Raw genomic sequence first — 19,210 nt, 5'->3', positions numbered from 1 at the left:
ATAACATGTCTGTGTCTAGGATTTCTGTAAAAGTCTTCTAACACTGAGGGTTTCTTTCTCCCCTTAAAGGAAGATGTAGATTCTTTTATGAAACAGCCTGGAAATGAGACAGCAGATGTAGTTCTTAAGAAGTTGGATGAGCAGTATCAGAAGTATAAATTTTTGGAACTTAATCTTGCTCAAAAGAAAAGGAGGTAAGTCATAATTTTTGCAGAATTGGGAAATGTTTAGCACAGTTCTGGGTTTTTTTTTTAAATAAATCTAGTTTTTATTAAATATCCCAAGAAATAAAAAGTTGATGATAGGAGAGCTAATATTTATAGTACTTTTGGGAAAGCCCAGCTTTTTTCTTCCCTCTTCCTGAAAATTACATGTAAAAGAATTAACAGTGTTGCTGAATAGGTCCTTAGCCCTAAGGCCAAAAAGGACTGTTGTGTCTCTTGGTTTTGGCAGCCTGGTGTAAATGAGAATATGTTTTTATCCAGTGTTTACTGTGCCAAGCCTGTAACTATTGGTTAAGTAACCTCCTCTCTCTCTAGTAGCTTCAGGCTTGATCTGAAGCTAGGTGAGAAACAAATTGTAATTTAAAGGCTAAAATCAAAGCTTTAAGTAATATTCTCTTTAGATGAAGTTCCTTTCCTGGACAGATATCCCCAGGATCTCACTGGAGCCCAGCTCTGGCAGTCACTGCTGTTGGAGCCCGTGGGTGGCTGGGAAGGCCGTGGGATCCAGTGCCTCTGCTGGTGCTGTCAGGAGGGGGATGCCCTCAGCTCTGGAGAGCTTTGCTTGGGGCAGTGCTCAGTCCTGTGGCTCTCAGAATAGTCTGTGAGCCTCAGAAGTAACACACTTGTGTTGTTTTACCTACAGCAGTTTCTGTCTCTGTTTCTGCTAAGGTTTCCCTCTCTTTCGAGGAGATTACAAATCTGCAAAAATGTGCCATTTTAGTTAAAAGGTATCTGTTACTGTGTGTTGTTGCAGTCTGAAAGGGGAATGGGTTGCTGTGCTTTGGAAGCCAGTAAACCTCAGTGTGGTGGGAGGCAGGTGAAGCTGGAGCTGAGCTGCCTTTCCATGCTATGTCTTTCAAACCTGCATTTGTAAGCCTGTTAAAATTTTCAAGTTTTAAAAGGGAGGTTGGATTGTATAATAAAACTGATCACTTGTTTAGGAAACACTGTGTCTCTGTAAAATAATAAATCATGACTGTTGTTAATTCACAGGCTAAAAAGTCAGATTCCTGAAATTAAACAGACATTAGAAATTTTAAAACACATGCAGAAGAAAAAGGTAAACTATTTTGAATATCTAATGAGTATGAGAAAAGCTAACTACCTTTCCACCCTAACAGAACACATTGCAAGAAATGTTTTGGAGAGCACACTTAATATGCCTTAATAAATAACAGAATTGTTTTTAAAGGTATGTAGTACTTTTTGAAAGCTAGTTCAAAAAAAGTTAATGTTTGTAATGAGACTTCACTTTTAATAGTGTATAGATTGCAGCTAAGCTTTGACTTCATCTCCATTCTTTATAAAGATTTCTATGTTGTTTTTAAATATATCTTTTTTAAATGCATTATTCTTGGAGCTAATTTTAATGTTGAATTACAGTTATATAGCATTCCACCCAAGTTAACACTGTATCAATGGCAAAAGCAGAAAAGTGTGCTCTTTACTGTAAGTTTTATGTCTTTGACATAAGTTTCCAGTGAAAATAGCAATTGTAAGTTTTATCATTTGTCTTAAGGATTCCACACAACCAATGGAAACCAGATTTTTATTGGCAGATAATCTCTACTGCAAAGCTTCAGTTCCTCCTACAGATAAAGTTTGTTTGTGGTTGGGGGTAAGTAAAATGGAACTTTCTCTGAAACTGCTTAAATAACTTTTAAAAGGCTTGTAAAAGGAAGTTTTGATTGCTGTCTCCCCGTGGCTGTGGGCACCATTCTGTTCAGGGGTGCGTGGCAGAGCCGTGCCCTGGCAGCAGAGCACATCTAACAAGACAACTTCAGTGTGCTAGTAAAAGTTTCATGTTCTGTTTTATTTAGTGCCTGAACAGTAAGACTTCAGAGAATTGCCATTTTGCTGGATTGTTCTTTCCAAAAACTTTGTTTATGTTTTCCTTACCACTTCCGTCACTTTTTGGTTCAAATTACCATCCCACATTGCCTGGGCTGGGAATGTGCCCAGCAAAATAACTTAGTTTGGCAAGTAGCTTCCCATCTTCTCTGTAGTATTTCTATTTAGCATCTTACTTTCCCTTTTCATGCACCTTTTTAGGGAAAGGTGGGATTTCCATTGCTCACAGGTACCTGCCAGCATTTAGAGTGGAATTTGTGCTAAAGCCGGGTGGGATCAGTGCTCACACCCCAGATTTCTAAGGTCTTAAGGAATATCACATTGGGGTATTTTGTATTTAGAGGCTTCCTGATATGTGGAGATAACCTGCTGATGCTTATTTTGAGACTTTTAAATCACAGATGTTCCTAAATCCTAGTGTTGGCTGCCAAACAAATCCCTTGGTTAGCACAGAAACATTGTTTACACACATGAAGCATCCAGACTAATTGGACAGTTGCTCCCAACTTGTCCCACTTCTATCATAAAAAGAGAAGATTTTTGTGATACCTCCTTTCAGGAGACTGTCTTCAGAATTCACAAGCACTGGCTTTCATGGAGCATCCCAGGTTTATTTCATAACATCAGAGAAAGTTCATCCTATTGACAGTTCACGTTGAAAAGCAATAATGAAGTGTCTCAAGCAGTTACTCTGTATAAGTGTTCTTGGCCTTCTGCCTTTCTCCTCCCTGATGCTTACGGTCTCTGTGTTGGGCTGTGTCTGTCACTGTTACTGGGGCAGCTCTACCTTCCACTTACTTTGGACAAGAAAAGCTTATCCAGCTCTGGCAGCTCTGCATAGCCTTCCCTGGAATCCTGTCAGTCCCAGCACACAGCTCTGCTCAGGGCACAGTTCTTGAATGGGACAAAGCTTCAGTGGTGCATCTTCACCTGACATTGCTCTTTTATCTCTTCCTGTGGTAGCTTCTTACTGAAACAACCATTTGTGGATTAAAAACCACCACCACAGTGTCAGACAGGACTTCTATATGTGTTCTATCCTTAAATACCTGTAGTAGCTCTTGTTCCAGTGCCAGTGAGCTGTTTGTCAGTATTCCATACAGAGAGCCTGAGGTTAATCTTGAGTCCCACAAAAACCGTCTCTAGAGTTGTGTGGCACCTGAAAGGTGCTGATGAGAAACACAGGGTGTCTCACTTTTCAAATATGGTGAGGGTGAGATGCTCATACCTGAAAGGCTGAGTGTGATCCACAGAGAGAAATCCCTTCTTGCTTAGTTATGGGAAGAGAACTTCTTTAAGTCACACTAGGGGAATTTATTACTCAGTCACTGAAGGGCTGGAGGCCTTGGATTCTGGCATTGCCTGTCCTGAGCCTTGTTGTCTTGGCCCATCAGGACAGTCTGTTGTTAATGTTATAAGTTATAAAAAACAGCCTAAAATAAGTTCGGCATGCCTTAGTCCTTATAATGCAAGAGTAAGAGCTTTTATGAATCTTTCTTTTTTAGGCCAATGTGATGCTTGAATATGATATTGATGAAGCTCAGGCTCTGTTAGAGAAGAATTTGTCAACAGCCACGAGAAACCTCGATCTTCTAGAGGAAGACCTGGATTTTCTCAGAGATCAGTTCACCACTACAGAAGTCAGTATCCTTTTTGTTCCTTTGTGGGGGAGGAGGTGTTTTGAAAGCCAACATCCAGGTAACAACCAATTTCCTGATGTGTTTTTATCCTAGGCTGGCCAGCTTAGGCTGTGCTCAGCTGTTTTTAATGAGTGTAGCCATCAACTGAAGCATTAGATTTAGTAAATGAAGGCACAACTGCTTGTTTTTCCAAGTTGATACTTAAGCTGTCTTAGTGCTGCAGGAGTTTTGGATGCCTGAAATAGGCAAATGCAGCTGATAAGGGCAGGTTGACTGAAATCAGCAGAGAGTAGCTGTAAGTAAATCCAAAAATGTGTTTTTCTGCAATATTTGGATTTTGGTTCTTTAAGTAATGGTATAAATGCTGCAGTTACCAACAGTTACCAGTGTTCCTGCATGTTGAGGCTTCACACCAAGTCAGCCCTTTCATTAAGTGGTTTCTATACTGACTGTTACAAATAAGTGGCCAGCTCTATAACCTACTTTTCCCCTTTTTTAAAAATCTTTTTTTTTTTCTCTTTTCTGATTGCATGAGCTGTTTCCTTAATTCCACACCCTCAGATATGGCCAGAGTTTATAACTGGGACGTAAAGAGAAGAAACAAGCAGGACCCTTCCAAAAACAAAGCATAGTTTTGCCAATTTTAAATGTGGTATCGATTTCCAAATATTTTTTATTTAAACACCCCCAAACTTCATTCGGGACTGATTTACTTTCAGCATTTCAGTAAATGGTAAAATATATAAAAACTAATGGTGAGCACCATTTTATTTATTTGTAAACTCAAAATTTGGTTTCATGCATGCTTCATGAAAAGAATTATTTGAAAAAGCACCACACAGTCCTGCAAAGGACATTGTATTTTGATCAGACCATTCTGTCATAAATAAATTTCTACCTGAAAGCCTGTCTGAAAAGCTGAGGGGCATGTGTGAAATGGAGCCTGACATTTTAGTGGGTTAAGGCTTTGCAGGGTTTTCATCTCTGTGTACAGCTGATGGAGTTAACTTTGACTTGGGCTGGGAAGATGTGCAGCTGTAACGTTCTGGGAAACAGAACAAATAGAGTGGAGTCTTGGATTTTGTTTCAGTCAGTTGATGGGCAGCATCAGTCTGCAAAGCATTCCTGGATATCCACTTTGGATAAAGTCGTTTGTAGTAATTATGGGTTAGCTAACTGCCTGTTACTGAGCCCTCAGCACTTTACACACAGCAGTTTGTGATTTGTCCTCAGCAGCGGTAAATGGAGTGAGCAGCACAAACCATGTCAAGCCTGCAGGAGCTCTCACCCCCTTCTTCCTCATACCTGTGCACACGTTGCTTGTTTTGGCAAACACGTTGAACAAGGACACCCCAACACTGAGAGCCTGTGAGGGCCCCCATTTCCAATCCCTTAGCCCAGATGTCCAGTTCAAATGTCTGAGCACTCTCGGCCTCCCGGGTGGAAGCCTGTGTTAGATCGGGGTGGCTGACTGGAACGTGACCTCTGGTGTTACTCTTGGAGTATTTTCTTGGTCCTTCCGAAGCCTTGCAAGATCGTTGCCTTTTACCTCTGCAGTTTCTTTCTAAAACAAAATGCTCAGTGGTGATGTCAGTGGCTAATATTCACATTCTGTGACTGAGAGTACAGGTTTCACTGCAAAATAAATGCAAATGTTAACTGTTCGATCTTCATGTAAGAAACAATATACCTGTAAATTTTTTGTACTTTTATTTCATGATATTAAAATAGTAAAACTAAACAGTTGTGGCAAGCAGCTGTTTTTGTGCATCTTTCTTTGTGTGAGAGTCATAAATCTGATGTGTGATCTTTTATAATGTTTCCCTCCCTTAAATGGGGCAGGGGGGAGGTGAAAAATTCCGTGTAAGCAGCAGACGTGAAAAGTGTGGCTGCTGGATCCTGGCGTGAATGAAAGGGGGACTGTGAGTCAGCACATCTGAATTGCTAACTGAAAGCAAGTGATTTACCAGCACTCTTCCTGTCAGAGAGCTGCAGGGAAGGGCAAAGAGCAGGTAAACCCTTAGCACTGTCACCAGTAAGTACCTGGGCTGGGCTTCTCTGTACCTTCCCCCAGGCAATGCTGTTTGTTTCAGTATCTGTGGCAGCAGAGAAACGTGGAGTTCTAATGGATTCTCCAGCAGGCATCTGCTATGGCAGGCAGGATGAGGGGCTGGTCAGGCTGCTGCTTTCCCTTTTTTTTTTTTTTGTTTTGAGCATCAGCAATGATGGAAAGGCAGCTGCAAACACGTCCTGATTTCTCTTACAATTTTCAGTTTGGATTAATGAGATCCCAACAGGCTGAAGCGAGTTCCCTGCCTCGGGCTGGTCCTAAGGCAGCAATTGCCTGCCTTTGTTGTGCACAACAAAACGACCAGTTCAGCATTTTTGCACAGCAAAAGCAGCAGTGAGCAAAATCAGCTGTGCCACTGCCAGGGACCTACTGCTGCGTGTAAGGGGGGACTGGGTGACAGCCTTGGAGCTGAAATTGCTCCTGTGTTCAAAGGTGTCTTGGCTGCAGGGGGATGGGAGATGGCTCTGGCCATCATAACTCAGGTTTTGGGGTTTGTGTGTTTGATATGAAGTAAAAGAAAAACCCCCAACCATCACAGATGAGAGCCCAAGGTTCCCTATGACCAACCCTTTTCCAGGTCTGCTCTGCCCTGTGCTGCTGAGTCTTTGCTGCTCTGTGTAGGAGCAGCAGGTCAGGCAGGAGCTGTTGTAGCTGCTGTGCCCCCACTCCTGCCTGCTACTGACCAGGCCTCCTAGAGGGACCAAGGCCGGTTCTGCTGCAGCTGCAGGGAGCAGGGGGTGTCTGGGGATTGTTTCAGAATAGTTGGGCTGTCTTTTCTCAGCAAGGCAGAGGGCTGGTTCTGCAGAGCAAAGCAGGGGCCTGCAGAGAACAGTGAACAGCAGCCGTGAGGCACTGCCTGGGTTGGAGGTGGGACAGGGAGCAGCAGCTCACTCAGAGAGAATGGCGGGGAGGGGGGGAAGGAAAAAAAAGAACCACCAAAGTTTCTTTACAAGTTTTGAATTTCACATTATCACGTAGTAACCATTTTGCTAAATACAAGCATGTTTTCAGTCACAGACAGACAGCTAAATACAGCGTTATTTTCACATTTCGTTACAGTGCATAACAAAGCGAGGACAGTGGATAGTACGCTTTTATTCTGGAGGTTCTGAGCAAGTTCAGTCTAACATGCAGATTGTTTTTAACATGTGGCAGAGACCACAGAAAGTTAGCTTTTTCATTTTTTTTTCTCTTTTTGTCCTAGAGTATAAGAGCTCCTGACCTTTATCCTGTGAAAGGTGTCACCTTCTGATATCTCGAAGTCCCTCTAAGTCAAAGCATTAAAACCAGTTGTTAGAAAAGAATTCGTAGCATATCCTATAAGTTCTTCATCTTAGAAAAAACATTCCAAATTTTGTACAGATGAATCTACATTTTCTATATTTTAATAAGCTGTCTAGAAAATGCAAGGAATTAGAAAAAGATGTAGATAATGATTTCTCTATCATTTAATATAACAATTTATTACCTCTAAGTAGTTAAGACTGTGTACATTTTCTTCTGTACTGTTCCTCTTTAGAATTGTGACACTTCTGTTTTTAAATTGAAGATTTACTCTGAAGGCCTGAATGTACTTACTGGCTTAGGCTTTCTGGAATTTCTCCCTGGGAGCAGTAAAGGGGAACATCCAAAACCCATTAAATAAAATATTGGCTGTCTCATGAAAGGTGATCTTTCCCCTCTGGCCAGGTTCTCGCACAGGGAATTACTGAATTTTACTATTGCTAAAATGTCATTTGATCCAAGTCCTGACTTACCCAGCTCCTTACTGCCCCTCATGTCACACACCAGCTCTGCCCCTGGGGCTGCTGCATCCCCATAACACACCTCATGACCAGCTGGCTCCTGAAAAGCCAAAGTGGCTGCTTGGTGGGTTTTCCATGAAGAAAATGACCCTTTGGTAGGTGTCTGTCCTTTCCTTTGTGAAAATGCAACTGACTGACCTGGTCTGAGCAAACCCCACACTCTGCCCGGGCATCAGCCAAGCTCCTGCAGCGCTCCCTGTATCCATCCTCTCCAGCTCTGCTCACCTACAAACAGATTTTATAATGGGATTTTTTTATTTTTTTTTTTAATCTTCAAGGAACTCAACCACAAGTGACTGTGCCTGGCATTCAGTGGGTACCAAACGAGGTGTTTGATACTTTCACAGCCTATACAAGCAGTGACAAGCTCACTGAAAAGCACCAGGCCATTGCTGCCCTCTCCCCTCCTTGCATTTGCTCCCTATTGCCCTCCCAGAAGGTGCAGTGTTGCTGCTCCCCTGCAGAGCCCAGGAACCGAAATTGTTCCTAGAACACTGAAAATAAAAGTGTTCAGGGTTTGGGTTGTTGGGTTGGGTTTTTTCAGCTTCAATACAGAAACCACAGGGTGTTTTTCTCAGTGCAGACCCACCCATGTGCTGCTGCAAACTGTGAGAACAGGTTCAAAGGCAGAAACAGTCTGAACTCAACAGCAATCAAGACCCACACTTCTATAGATGGGGTAAATTAAAAAGCTGGAAAAAGTATTTTATTCTTCTCTACTCAGAGGCCTAAAATCAAACACTAGATGCTTCCTGTGGTTTTTACCTAATCCCCTCCTCTTGGCCACTGCAGTTTGGTGTAGAAAGCTTGCAAACGCGAGTAAAAAAGTCACTCTAGTTTTGTTTGTTTGCTCAATAGGCTGAACTTCCCTAGTTTGCTACAGGAGCACAGTCACCCTGCTGCACTTCAAAAGCTTGAGTTAAAACTTGGCAGAAGCAAAGCTTCTAAGTGGTGAATGGCATTCCCAGAAAACATCCGCCTTCATCCTGCCTTTGTAACACGGCTGCCATCCCATGATGGCCAACCTGAGATGGATCCTCTTTTGTCAAACTAAAACATGGAGGAAAACAAATTTTACTCTTGAGCATGTTTGTGGCTTTCTTTTCCACCTGCTCAGACACTCCTGCTGTGTGCTCCACCTTCCCAGTGCCAGTTCTCTTCCACAGAGGCCAAGAAAGAGACACCTCAACAGCAGAAAGTACAGATGGAAGCTGTTGCTTTCCATGCTATTTAACTTCTTTAAAAGCAAATCTCACCTTTTAGAATGTCTGATGCACCTGAGTTAAGCTTTTCAAGTTTATTTTGTTGGGTTTGTTTCTTTCCTCCCTCCTTTCCATTCCTCCCTGTGACCTGGTCAGTACAGAGCTGTTAGTGAGACAGAAACACTGGTCTGTCCCACCCCAGGCTGCAGCACCCTGGCCTTAAGATACAAGACCTGAGGACATGGTTCTCTCTTTATGCTCTTGATCACTTAATTCTACTGGAAAGCCCTGAACCTGGGGTACTTTCAAGGTACTCACCTAGGCAGTAAATGCGTAAAAAAATGCATTGAATAATCACTACAGCAGCAGGAGTTGCCACAGACTCCTGGTTCAGCACAGCAAGAAAAGCACTATTGAGGAGGGGGATAATTTAAATTTTAATAACCAATCACATAACTACTGTTTTCCTCTTTTAAATCCCACAGAATATTCTTTGCTATCGAACTAGGTTCAAGAACATAAGAAAGGAAACTCAGATGTGTGCATACCATGTCAGTAAACTCTGCCTGTGGAACTGACCTTATGAGGAAATGGTATCTGCCTTTACACCTTCCTGGTGGTAATAAACAGCTGACACAAACAAAGATGTCCTCTTACCTTCTCTCTTTCTGCCTATTTGTCATACTAGTAAAGTATCCATCCTGTGGCTTCAACACCCAACAGGGAGCTATGGATTTACTTAAAAGAGGACATGTACAGTACCCTGCCATGTGCCAGCCCATTCAGCTCTCTGTATACTCTCTCCCGTCTTGTGCAGCCCCTCATTTCTGCTTCCTGTCTCCTTACAACATCTACATGCACCCTCACTCACTCTGCTTCAGGTTTATAGCCCCCAGTTCTGAAAGGTTATTTGGAACAGAACATTTCTTTCCGGGCTCTGTTCTGGTGTCCAAAACAATGTGGGAGGCTGTTCCCAACGGGAGTGTTGCTCTCCCCTCTGTCACACCGAGTTCGCTTAGTAAAGTACGTTTGGTTAGTAGAGTTCATCACCACTCGCCTCACTAGAGGAGCTCAGCACAAGCACCGCCTATCTGACTTCACCACTTCTTCTGAAGAGTGCACTACGTTTGGGACAAACCCGCTCTTTACCCCTTCCCATCCCTCCTGGATTGAAATGTCCCCCCTTTTAACCAGCTCGTATATATCCCGAGTCAGGTCAGTGAAGGCCTTCTCCACGTTAATGGCATCCCGAGCTGAGGTCTCAATGTACTTCATACCATAAGCAGCAGCCAGTTTCTCCGCCTCGTGCCGGGTCACTTGCCGCTGTGTGTCAAGGTCACACTTGTGGCCCACCAAAACAAAGACAATCTGGTAGGGCTGGACGTGCACCTTGGTCTCCTCCAGCCACTCGTGGACGTTCTGGAAGGACCTGCGGTTTGTAATGTCAAAGAGGAGGAGTCCTCCCACCGAGTTCCTGTAGTAGGCTCTGGTGATGGACCTGCAAAGGAAGGAGCCACAACAAAGCGTTAAGTTACCGCTGTCTGAACATCTGTCCTTCAAGAAAGCAGCATTACCACCACCCTGTCTACCCTGCAGAACACCGGGCAGAGAAGGCCATTCAGACAATGCCTTAGCACTTTTAGCTTGTGCTCTGTAGAGCTTGTCATTCAGAGAGACAATTTATCTTGGCTCTAAGATCTCACCCTTGGGTAACTGCCCCACTGATTTATTACAGCTCAGTTCAAAATCCCCACCACTTTTGGTCTAGTTTCTCTCACAGATCTCTCTATGGCCTTGGCTGTTGGGCTGAAGAGTCCTGTCCACTGCCATGTAAGTTCTCTGAATACCTCATCTAACCCATTGGTTTAGAAGCACTGTGACAAATTAAAGGATTCAATTGAAACCAAACACCCACTGTCTGACAGATACATAAAAGCAAGAGGTCAGAGATTTGGAAGGCAGGGTTGTAGCTCCCCTCCATACACCCAGGGCCTTGGCACAGGGACATCCACCCATCCCTACACTTTCTCACACTGCACCACTGGTCAAAGCTACAATGCAGTGACAGGACACTGTTACTGGCACTGACAGGAGCAGCTGGTCTGACCCCTCAAGAAACAGCAAAATGATACAACAGCTTCTGAGGAAAATCTGCACCACCGTCAGTCATGTTCCTGGCAAATACTGACAACATTAAACAGTCACCAGAAAGATCCTGGAACTGTGGGCTGAGAAATGGAGCCCATCTCCCTCAGCTCCTCCCAGCAGGGCCAGCCCAACACAGCCAGGAGTAGGGAATCAGCAAGCACAGGGTGAGGGAATGAAGCTGAGGCCACGAGCCTGAGCAGAGCTACAGTTCAACAACTACTACAAGTGGGAAAACCAAGAAGCTGAAAAATGGTGGTGTTTCTGCAAAGTCATGGATTTGATCTAAATCCAGAAGCAGTGATTGATTTCAGTCCCTGGAGAAATTCACATTCGGGCCTGAATTTTCCTTGCTGGAAAAATGTAAGCACTGCTGCATTTTTACCTTGCGACAAGTCCTTTTTTTGGCCATGAAAGAGTGTTGTTACCAGTTATTTGGTCCTGTAGAGTGTGTATCTGCCAAAGTCGCCCCAAGAAAGGATGAACTGGAGTTTTCAAGAATTGTTTTATCAACAGACATGCAGTAATGGGTGAAAATTCACAGGTAAAACTGAAGTAAGCCAGGAGCAGGGGAAAAACCATAGTTGGCTGCGCTTGGATAATTTGTCCTCTCCAATTGTCTGGCTGAGGGACAACAGTCACTCTGCACATTTGGCACTGAGGGAATTAGATCTGCCTTTTGCTATCTAGCCAGCTGCAAACAGATATTGGTGCTTTGAATTCACCCCCACACTGTCACAGGCATTTCTGCCTCTCCCTTGTGTTCCATGCCATCAGCCCTGGCTCCTCTGCCAGCATCAACAATGCCTCAGGTACTTCTGAAAGATGTGACAGGATCTAAGATCTAAGCTGAATGCTGCTTCGAGGTAAAACTAGGTGAAGGTCTCAGTGCCTTTTCTTAAAACATTTCCCACAGTTTTCCTTACCGATCCGCAGGCAGCAAAGAATATTGCCTGCTTGCTGCACATCCCTTCCAAATTCCTTTCCAAGACTTCTATCTTCCCTCTTCCTGTCATGCTCACATGTTGGTGCAGAGCAGTACAGGGATTTGCACCTATTTTGGTCAAGTTTTAACATAAAGGCACTGTCTCTGTCTGGGAACTCTCCCCTCTTCTGCACCCACGGTGGGGACTCGTACCCAGGTCTGTTTGTTGGAGTATTTCCCTCTCTAGCCAAGGGAGAGCTGCTGGCTGGAAGGAAACAGCTCTTCTGTAGGTGGTGGGACACAGTTCCAGGGAGCGAGAGCTGCACACAGTTTTGGTTTTGCTAGCATTACACAACACCATGTTTCAGACACGGAAATCACAGTATCTGAGCAACAAGAGATGGGCAAACCTTGCTAAATCCACAAAGAGTTGTACCCTGCTCTTCTACAGCTCCAAAGAAGCCTCAGTGCTGCCCCAGGCAGCATGTTTTGGGGCTGGTCTGGCAAAATAGACTGGCACATGCTTAACTGTAACTCAAGCCTTGACTGCATGGAAATTGCTTCTAATTTATGGAGAGTGAAAGAGCTCACAACAGGGGGTCAGGAAGAGCAGAAATGTAGCACAGCTGCCTCTCAGAGAATGCCAAGGTGTCTTCAAAATAACTACAGTGGTTTCATCCTCATGGGGCAGCTGTTAAACTATGCAAAGCGGACTGGAAATGCTCAAATCTGAGAACTCTGTGAAAAAGTGGAGCTCATTCTTATGGATTTCCTTCTTAAGAAATTCCCTGTGCTATGACAAAAAAAGTTTAAGGGTTCTGGAGAGCACTTGCTCCATGGTGCTTCTTGCCTATGACCACAAGTCCAAGGGGTTTTGGCTTATTTCAGTAATAGCTAAATTTTGTCTTTGGCCAAGAAACATACCTTGCAGGAGAGCCCAAGAGCTGCAGTCCTCATGGGACAGAATTTGCCACAGGGCTAATAGTGACTTGAGAGGGATAAACACAAATCAGACTTTTTGCCTGATTTTTTTCATATTTCAGAGTGCACCATAAAGGCACCTGTGTTTGCTCATTTCCCTCCAGCTTATCACACCGGGAATCTCAGCCTGCACTTTGGCAAGGGCATTTCAAAGTTGCACAAGCGGTTTTTTTATGCCATTGACCGTTCCTGCCCCTTGCACTCTTCCTGCCTGTGCTCACTGCTGCCCATCACAGCAGTGCAGCTGCCCTTGCACTGAAGGTCGCCTGCTCATCATGCTGACAACCCGAGTGCCAGGCTGGGTCAGCCCCCAGCACCGAGGGTAAGCAGCCCCCAGGGCCCCCAACTTCCTAATGTGTAAAAGAAAGGAAATTGAAGCCAGCCGACAGCTCTCACTCTTCACAGCAAAGACAAAAACAGGCAACAGCACCCAGGTGTGTTTCCTACAGACCTCAGCCCAAGACCCAAAGCTGGAAGCTGATGCAACTGCAAGCTAAAGCACCTCCTCTCTCGGCAGAATAAAGCACCAGCTCCTCGCCTGCAAGGCTGCAAGGCAGCAGAGGAAAAACCTGTCGGTGGGTAAGGACCAACTACTGCACATCCTGGGCCAGGTGCCAGATGCGAGGGAAGGTGGTGAGAGGGGTGGGGGTAGGGGAGGTTTCATCTACTGAATGAAACCAAAACATTCCTCAGGCGAGTCATTACAGCACAGAAGTAGAAGCTCTGTGAAGCTGCACAAGGATGTGGAGCACAGAAAGTGCTCCCGAGGGGAGCAGGATGAAAGAGCGGATGAGGGTTAAAGACGCATGAAAAATATAAGCCAACAGGAGGCCAGGAGCTGCGGGTACACTCACAGCCTTCCAAATGAGCACTGTCTGAGCAGCATGTGTCCCACAGCACCAGCCCCTCTTTAGCTGGGGCCGAGCCTGCTCCAACCATGGCTGCTGTTTTTATCCCACAGTTCTGTGGGAAACTTGGCACGGTCCCACATGCTGCCTTTATCTTTCCTCATCGAGATTTCGTTACTGTTGCCTAACCTCCTAAATTGCCTCTGCCCGTGCAGCGCTCGGCGTGGCACTCTCCAGAAAGCACCTGTCATCCCTGCACAGCCACAGCCAAGGGTTTGTCCCGACCTTTCTCTGTCCTACGGAGAGCTGAGCTCTGCTGTCGCTGCAGAGCATCAAACCACATATTCCACTGCGTTTAGCGAGCATCAGCGTAAGTGTTCGGCTGTGAAACATCCTGGTCACTGCCTCCGCACCGGCGGGGAGCAGGCGCCTTCCCTGCCGGCCGCATCCGCCGATGCGCGGACACCTCCCGGCCGGTGAAACGCGGCCCCAGCGCTGCCTCGGGCCTCGTCCCCCTCCCCAGCGAGACCCACACCGCGCATCCCGCACACCTGCGCACCCCGCACGCGGCGGACACGGATCACAGGGACACACGAAACGGGGGACAGGGGGGCACAAAAGGTGCCAATTTGACTCCTCTTTGTCTCATTCCCAAACGCCTCACCCGGCTGCGCCACCTCCCCCCCCCCAGACATCACCCCCCCCGCCCAAGCCGGGCCCGGCCCGCAGCCCCCGGCCCCGCGCCGCGGGTCTCACCGGAACCGCTCCTGCCCGGCCGTGTCCCAGATCTGCAGCTTGATCCTCTTGCCAGGCTCGATCTCCACCAGCCTGGAGAAGAAATCCACGCCCACGGTGGGGTCGGAGATCTGGGCGAAGCGCCCCTCGGTGAAGCGGCGGATGAGGCAGGACTTGCCCACGGTGGAGTCGCCGATGACGATCAGGCGGAACTGGTACAGCCAGATCGCCTCCATCCTGCAGCCGCCGGCCCCTCAGCGCCCGCCCGCCGCCGCGCCGCCCATGCCCGGCCCGCGGGCCCGGGGGCGGCCGCGGCCGCGCCGCTCAGGCGGGGCCCATGGCGGGCGGCGCTGGCCCGGCCCGGCCCGGCTGCCGCGGCCCCGTCACCACCGGCGCATCCCCCCGAGCCCGGGCTCCGCCGCCTCAGCGCTGCGAGCACCGCGGGGCCCTCCCGGCAGCGGCGCTGGGGCCCGGCCGCGGGTCGCTCCCCCCGCTGCCGCTCAGCCCGCGCTCGCCCCGCCGCTCGCCGCCGGTGCCGGGATGCGGGGAGCGGGATGCGGGATGCTGGGTGAGGGATGCGGGGTGAAGGATGCGGGATGCGGGGCGCGCTGCGATGCAATGGCGGCCGCGCTGTTACCGCACTGCCGGGAGGAGCCGCCACCCTCGGAACGCGGCGGTGCGGGAGCCGTGCGGGGGCGGGGCGGGGCGGGACCGTGCGGGGCGGCGGGGGCGGCCGGGGGGACCGGGAGGGAAGGGATTGCCGCTGGCTGGGGGACCGGGAGTGAAAGGATGCCCGCTGGCTGGGGGACCGGGAGGGAAGGGATGCCCTGTGGCTGCGCGGGACGCGGGCCCGAGGGGAGCTGTGCTGAGCCCAGGGCCGGGGGAGCTGGGGGCTGGCGGACCCCCAAGCGAAGGGGCGCAGGCCAAGGCTCACCTTCCTCAGCGCTTCCCCAAGGGGAGGGGTGCGCAACACCTTTCTATGTTTTAAACCCGAGTCTCCTTTCTGGAGAGTTTCAGGCTCCTCGCTCCTTCGTTGCCATTGAAATCTACCGGAGGAGCCCAAGTGCTCCTGGCACTTCTGGAGAGCTTCTGCACCGCCCCAGGGCCACCTGCAATGAGCGAGCCTGGTCTGGCAAGGGGCAATGGTAAAAGGAAGGCGTCTTACTCATGAAACCCCGCATATCCATATGCACACACATACGTTTGTGTCTGTGTATATATATATATATATATATATATATATATATATATATATATATATATTTATCTATAGTGTGTGGAAGTATATATGATGTGTGTACAGTCTCAAAAATTAATAATTACAGCCATTAAATACCCAGCAACTTAAATACCACAGACCTTAAACCCATTTCCCCTCGCTTTGCTCGAGCAGGATCTTGGCTCCACAGAGTGAAGCACAGTGTTCAGGAACCCGAGTGGTAGGGAATGTCCCACAGTATTCCCACAGATACCTTAGACTGTAGGCCCCAGTTTTGACCAGGCTGTCCCACATGGACAGTGTCACACATCACCATGGCAGCACATGGGCACTCTCACCTGGCTCCGTGGGACACGGCTGAGTTTGAGTGCCTACGTGTTCAGCACTTGCCAGAGAAGAGTTTTGACCTCTGGAAGGGAAAATGAACATGTATATCATTAAAAATAGTGACTAAAATGTGTGTATTCAGACAAACATAAAAACAGGAGGAATATATTTTTAAAACTTACAAATGCGTTGGTGTTTTCTTTAAATAAAGATGGTTTCATTAAGAGCTCCTCCTGCATGACCACTATTAAAACAAACACATCCACAGTGGATATTAGATTCATTAGATCCTCAGAAAAGGACATTTATATAGGTACAAGATAGTTAGCCACCTTGCAAATTGGACTAGGACATTAGACAGACCATTTCTAGTCTTGAGGAATAAATGGCAAGGAACTTTTTCAATATCCTTTGAAATATAATCTATTTATTAAAAAATAATAACCCCAAATTATCCTATTTTAATGTACCTTGGGACAGGAAAGAAAATGGATGAAGCAATCTGCACAGCGACAGAAACAGTGAAACAGAAAAATATTAAACCTATAAATCCAAGTTAGCCGTACATTAACCAGTGACTCATTGCCAGCGAGGCTTTGTGGGGATCTGGTGCACTTTACCGAGTGATTCCTGAGTACTCGATGCCCATTAGTTGAAGCCCACAACGAATTGTGGTTTCTCTTCACTGTCTTTCTCTCCTCCCTGTGTATTCTCACACACAGTTGCTCCATTCCCTTTCTTCCATGGGTCTGACCGTGCTCAAGCACAAGGCACTCAAGAGCAGCCTGTGAATCACCCACCAGGGGCATCTCTGGGAGCATCTCAAGGCACAGGTGCCTGTGGACATTTCCCAGCAGCGGCCTGAGCTCCAACTGGGAGCAGCTGGAGCGCCCTGACTTGCAGGGCTGTGCAGAGCTGAGGAGACCACCCAGGGGTGTGCTGGTGCCCAGCAGGTCCTGTCGTAGCTAGAGGAATTCCTGGAGCACCAGGGACCTGCCTTCCCCAGCCAGTGGACCTGCAGGATGCTGTGATGCAGATGTTATGTTCATCTTCTCTGAGCACTGAGCACATGCACAGAGATGAGCACCCGCTGCGTGACTCGGCAGCCACGGTACTAATTAGCAGGAGTGAGAAGGCAGGAGCAAATGAGATCCTGGGAGAGCCTTTGTGCTGGTACCATTTTAGGAAATGAAAAATCTGGTGTCTGAGAGACAGTAACCTAGATTTGATGCAAAAGCAGGTTTGTTGGCTGAGGACAGGACAGCGGGTGCTGGTGAGATGCTGTGGGAGCGGGAGTGCTGATGGCAACACTCGGAGCAGCCTCCTGGGCTGTCGGCAGCCCCAGACTAAAGGCAACCCTTCAATGCTCCTTCCCGTGGGTCTGGGGGCAATTCCAGAGAAACCCCTTTGTCCTCAGAGCTTCTAGTGCTGGAGAGAGCTGCCTGAGACCCACCTGAGCACAGGTGAGGGCACGGCTGAACCCAGACCTCTTGCATCTGCTGGCAGCACCTGTGGGACTCCACAAACAGGGTCCAACCCAGCAGCCAGTGCTGCCTTGGGAGCCTCAGGGGAGCTCCCATGCAGGCAGCACTGCCCTACACCCTGCACTGCCTACAGCCAGACATGGGTTAAAGCCCTGCCCAAGGGCACTGTGCGGAATGTTTTGGAAGGGACCTTAAAGCTCATGCAGTTCCAAACCCCCTGCCACGTGCAGGGACACCTTCCACTAAACCAGGTTGCTCAAAGCCCCATCCAACCTAGCCTTGATTCAATTCCCTCTAAATAGATAGTACTCCCTCTAAACAGGTTGCCATTCAGTTGTAGCTTAGTTTTTCTCCCCAGCCAGCCATTGCCTTTGCACACTGGCAGCTGGGGGCTGAAGCCATCCAAGCCCTAGGCAGCACTATGAGGAGCAGAGTGCATCAGCACTGCACACACCATGCAATTTTAATGCCCTTTCAGTTTCCAAGGATACAAAAAACAATCAATGAGACACAATCCCTCGCTGCAGGGCTGCTGCACAGGAGCTGTGCCTGTGCCCCAGCCTGGAACAGCGCAGCAATCCCAACACTCTGGGGAACTGGAGCACCCAAACCCACAGGCTGTCACCCCCAACCCTCCCAGGTATTACATCACAGCTGCACTCTCAATGGGGCTGCTCATTGTTGCAGAGATAAACTGCATCCAAGCAGAGCCCTGAATGCATACACAGCCACACAGGCCAGAGACCAGTTACTGAAAACAGTCACAGGCCACACAGCAGGATGACAGGAGTGCTGGGAGTGGGGCTGGGTAACCACACGGAGCAAACAATTTATCAGCTAGTTCCAAAAAACATCCCTGTTAAATTAGGCCTGTCCAGATGTGACATAGAGACAGATTACACTGTTGACAGGGATGTGATTGCACTCATGACCTACTAGATGATCTGTGCTGCTGTAAAACCCAGGACAGAGGGAAGGCATTAAGAGAATTAGTGTTTATTATTTATACGATGCCCACAGTCAGTCAGGGTGGTCAGACAAGCGTAAAGCCAAGGGCACCACACGGTGCTCTGGAACTGACAGCCCAGCTGACAGCAAGCACTGGGAGCGTAATTTAGGACTTTGTGACAAAGTGACAGCCTTAGAGCCTCCAACAGCAGTAGCAGGAGGGGAGTGTGGGCAGGGCTGAATGCCAGGAGGCACATGGTGACCATTCTGTCCCACCTTGGCTTTTCGCTGGGCTAAAGTGCCTTTTGTAGTGGTGGAGTCCTGTGACAGAGTGGCAGCCTCTGTCCCTGGGAAACCTGTCTGACCTCCCTCCCCAGACACCAGCCTGTCAGCAAAATGCTTCTAGTGCTCAAGGGACTGAGTACTGCACACCAAGGCAGTTCCAGCCGTGCTGGCTGAGGCTCCAGGGGTGACATCCTGCAGAGGTACCACTGGTTCCCCAGTGTGACACTGGGATCAAAACAAAAGCAGTAAAGCAGACACAGGCTTGATAAAGAGTCATGGCTAAGTGATGCTGGCTGTCCCATTAATGGGCCTCCATCAATATAGGAACCCATTACCTAAATGGCTATCCTACTCTAGGTGCCCAGGCACCTTCTGTACTCAACCGAGAGAGGCAGGAACATCTTTAGAGCTATTTATCCCACTCAGCTTGATGGGAGGAACCATCCTCCACCACTGTTGCTCTCTCCCTTGGCCGTAGAGGAACAAAGGGCCCAGAACAGAGCAGCTGCCCGACCTCAGA

General features: G+C 47.8%; 2 protein-coding genes across 3 annotated transcripts in view; one reads left to right on the top strand and one right to left on the bottom strand.

The window, feature by feature from the left end:
• Positions 1-5,468, top strand: part of VBP1 (VHL binding protein 1) — a 40,933-nt gene extending 35,465 nt beyond the window's left edge. For both annotated transcript variants that reach the window (XM_064669839.1, XM_064669837.1), the window contains 5 exons: positions 70-194; positions 1,218-1,284; positions 1,744-1,842; positions 3,581-3,719; positions 4,277-5,468. In XM_064669839.1, coding sequence (XP_064525909.1) covers positions 70-194; positions 1,218-1,284; positions 1,744-1,842; positions 3,581-3,719; positions 4,277-4,347 — 501 coding nt within the window. In that variant the 3' untranslated portion in view covers positions 4,348-5,468. The remainder of the gene's footprint in view (positions 1-69; positions 195-1,217; positions 1,285-1,743; positions 1,843-3,580; positions 3,720-4,276) is intronic.
• A 1,259-nt stretch (positions 5,469-6,727) lies between these two features.
• RAB39B (RAB39B, member RAS oncogene family) lies at positions 6,728-14,717 on the bottom strand. Its single transcript, XM_064669840.1, has 2 exons — positions 14,449-14,717; positions 6,728-10,291 (listed from the first exon to the last, which is right to left on the bottom strand). The coding sequence occupies exons 1-2, from the start codon at positions 14,661-14,663 to the stop codon at positions 9,865-9,867; spliced, it is 642 nt and encodes a 213-aa protein (XP_064525910.1). The 5' UTR covers positions 14,664-14,717; the 3' UTR covers positions 6,728-9,864.
• Positions 14,718-19,210: the final 4,493 nt, after the last annotated feature.

This window comes from Pseudopipra pipra, chromosome 13 (genome assembly GCF_036250125.1).
Source record: "Pseudopipra pipra isolate bDixPip1 chromosome 13, bDixPip1.hap1, whole genome shotgun sequence".
In the NCBI taxonomy this organism is placed as follows: domain Eukaryota; kingdom Metazoa; phylum Chordata; class Aves; order Passeriformes; family Pipridae; genus Pseudopipra; species Pseudopipra pipra.
Note: the sequence above shows the minus strand (reverse complement) of the source record. Positions and strands in the feature narration are given on the sequence as shown.

What these genes read in the sequence shown, in the direction of transcription:
- RAB39B (XM_064669840.1), bottom strand. Translation starts at nt 14,663, where the DNA reads ATGGAGGCGATCTGGCTGTACCAGTTCCGCCTGATCGTCATCGGCGAC. An exon ending in GCCGGGCAGGAGCGGTTCCG is followed by an intron (nt 10,292 to 14,448) that starts GTGAGACCCGCG and finishes CTTCCTTTGCAG; the next exon opens with GTCCATCACCAGAGCCTACT.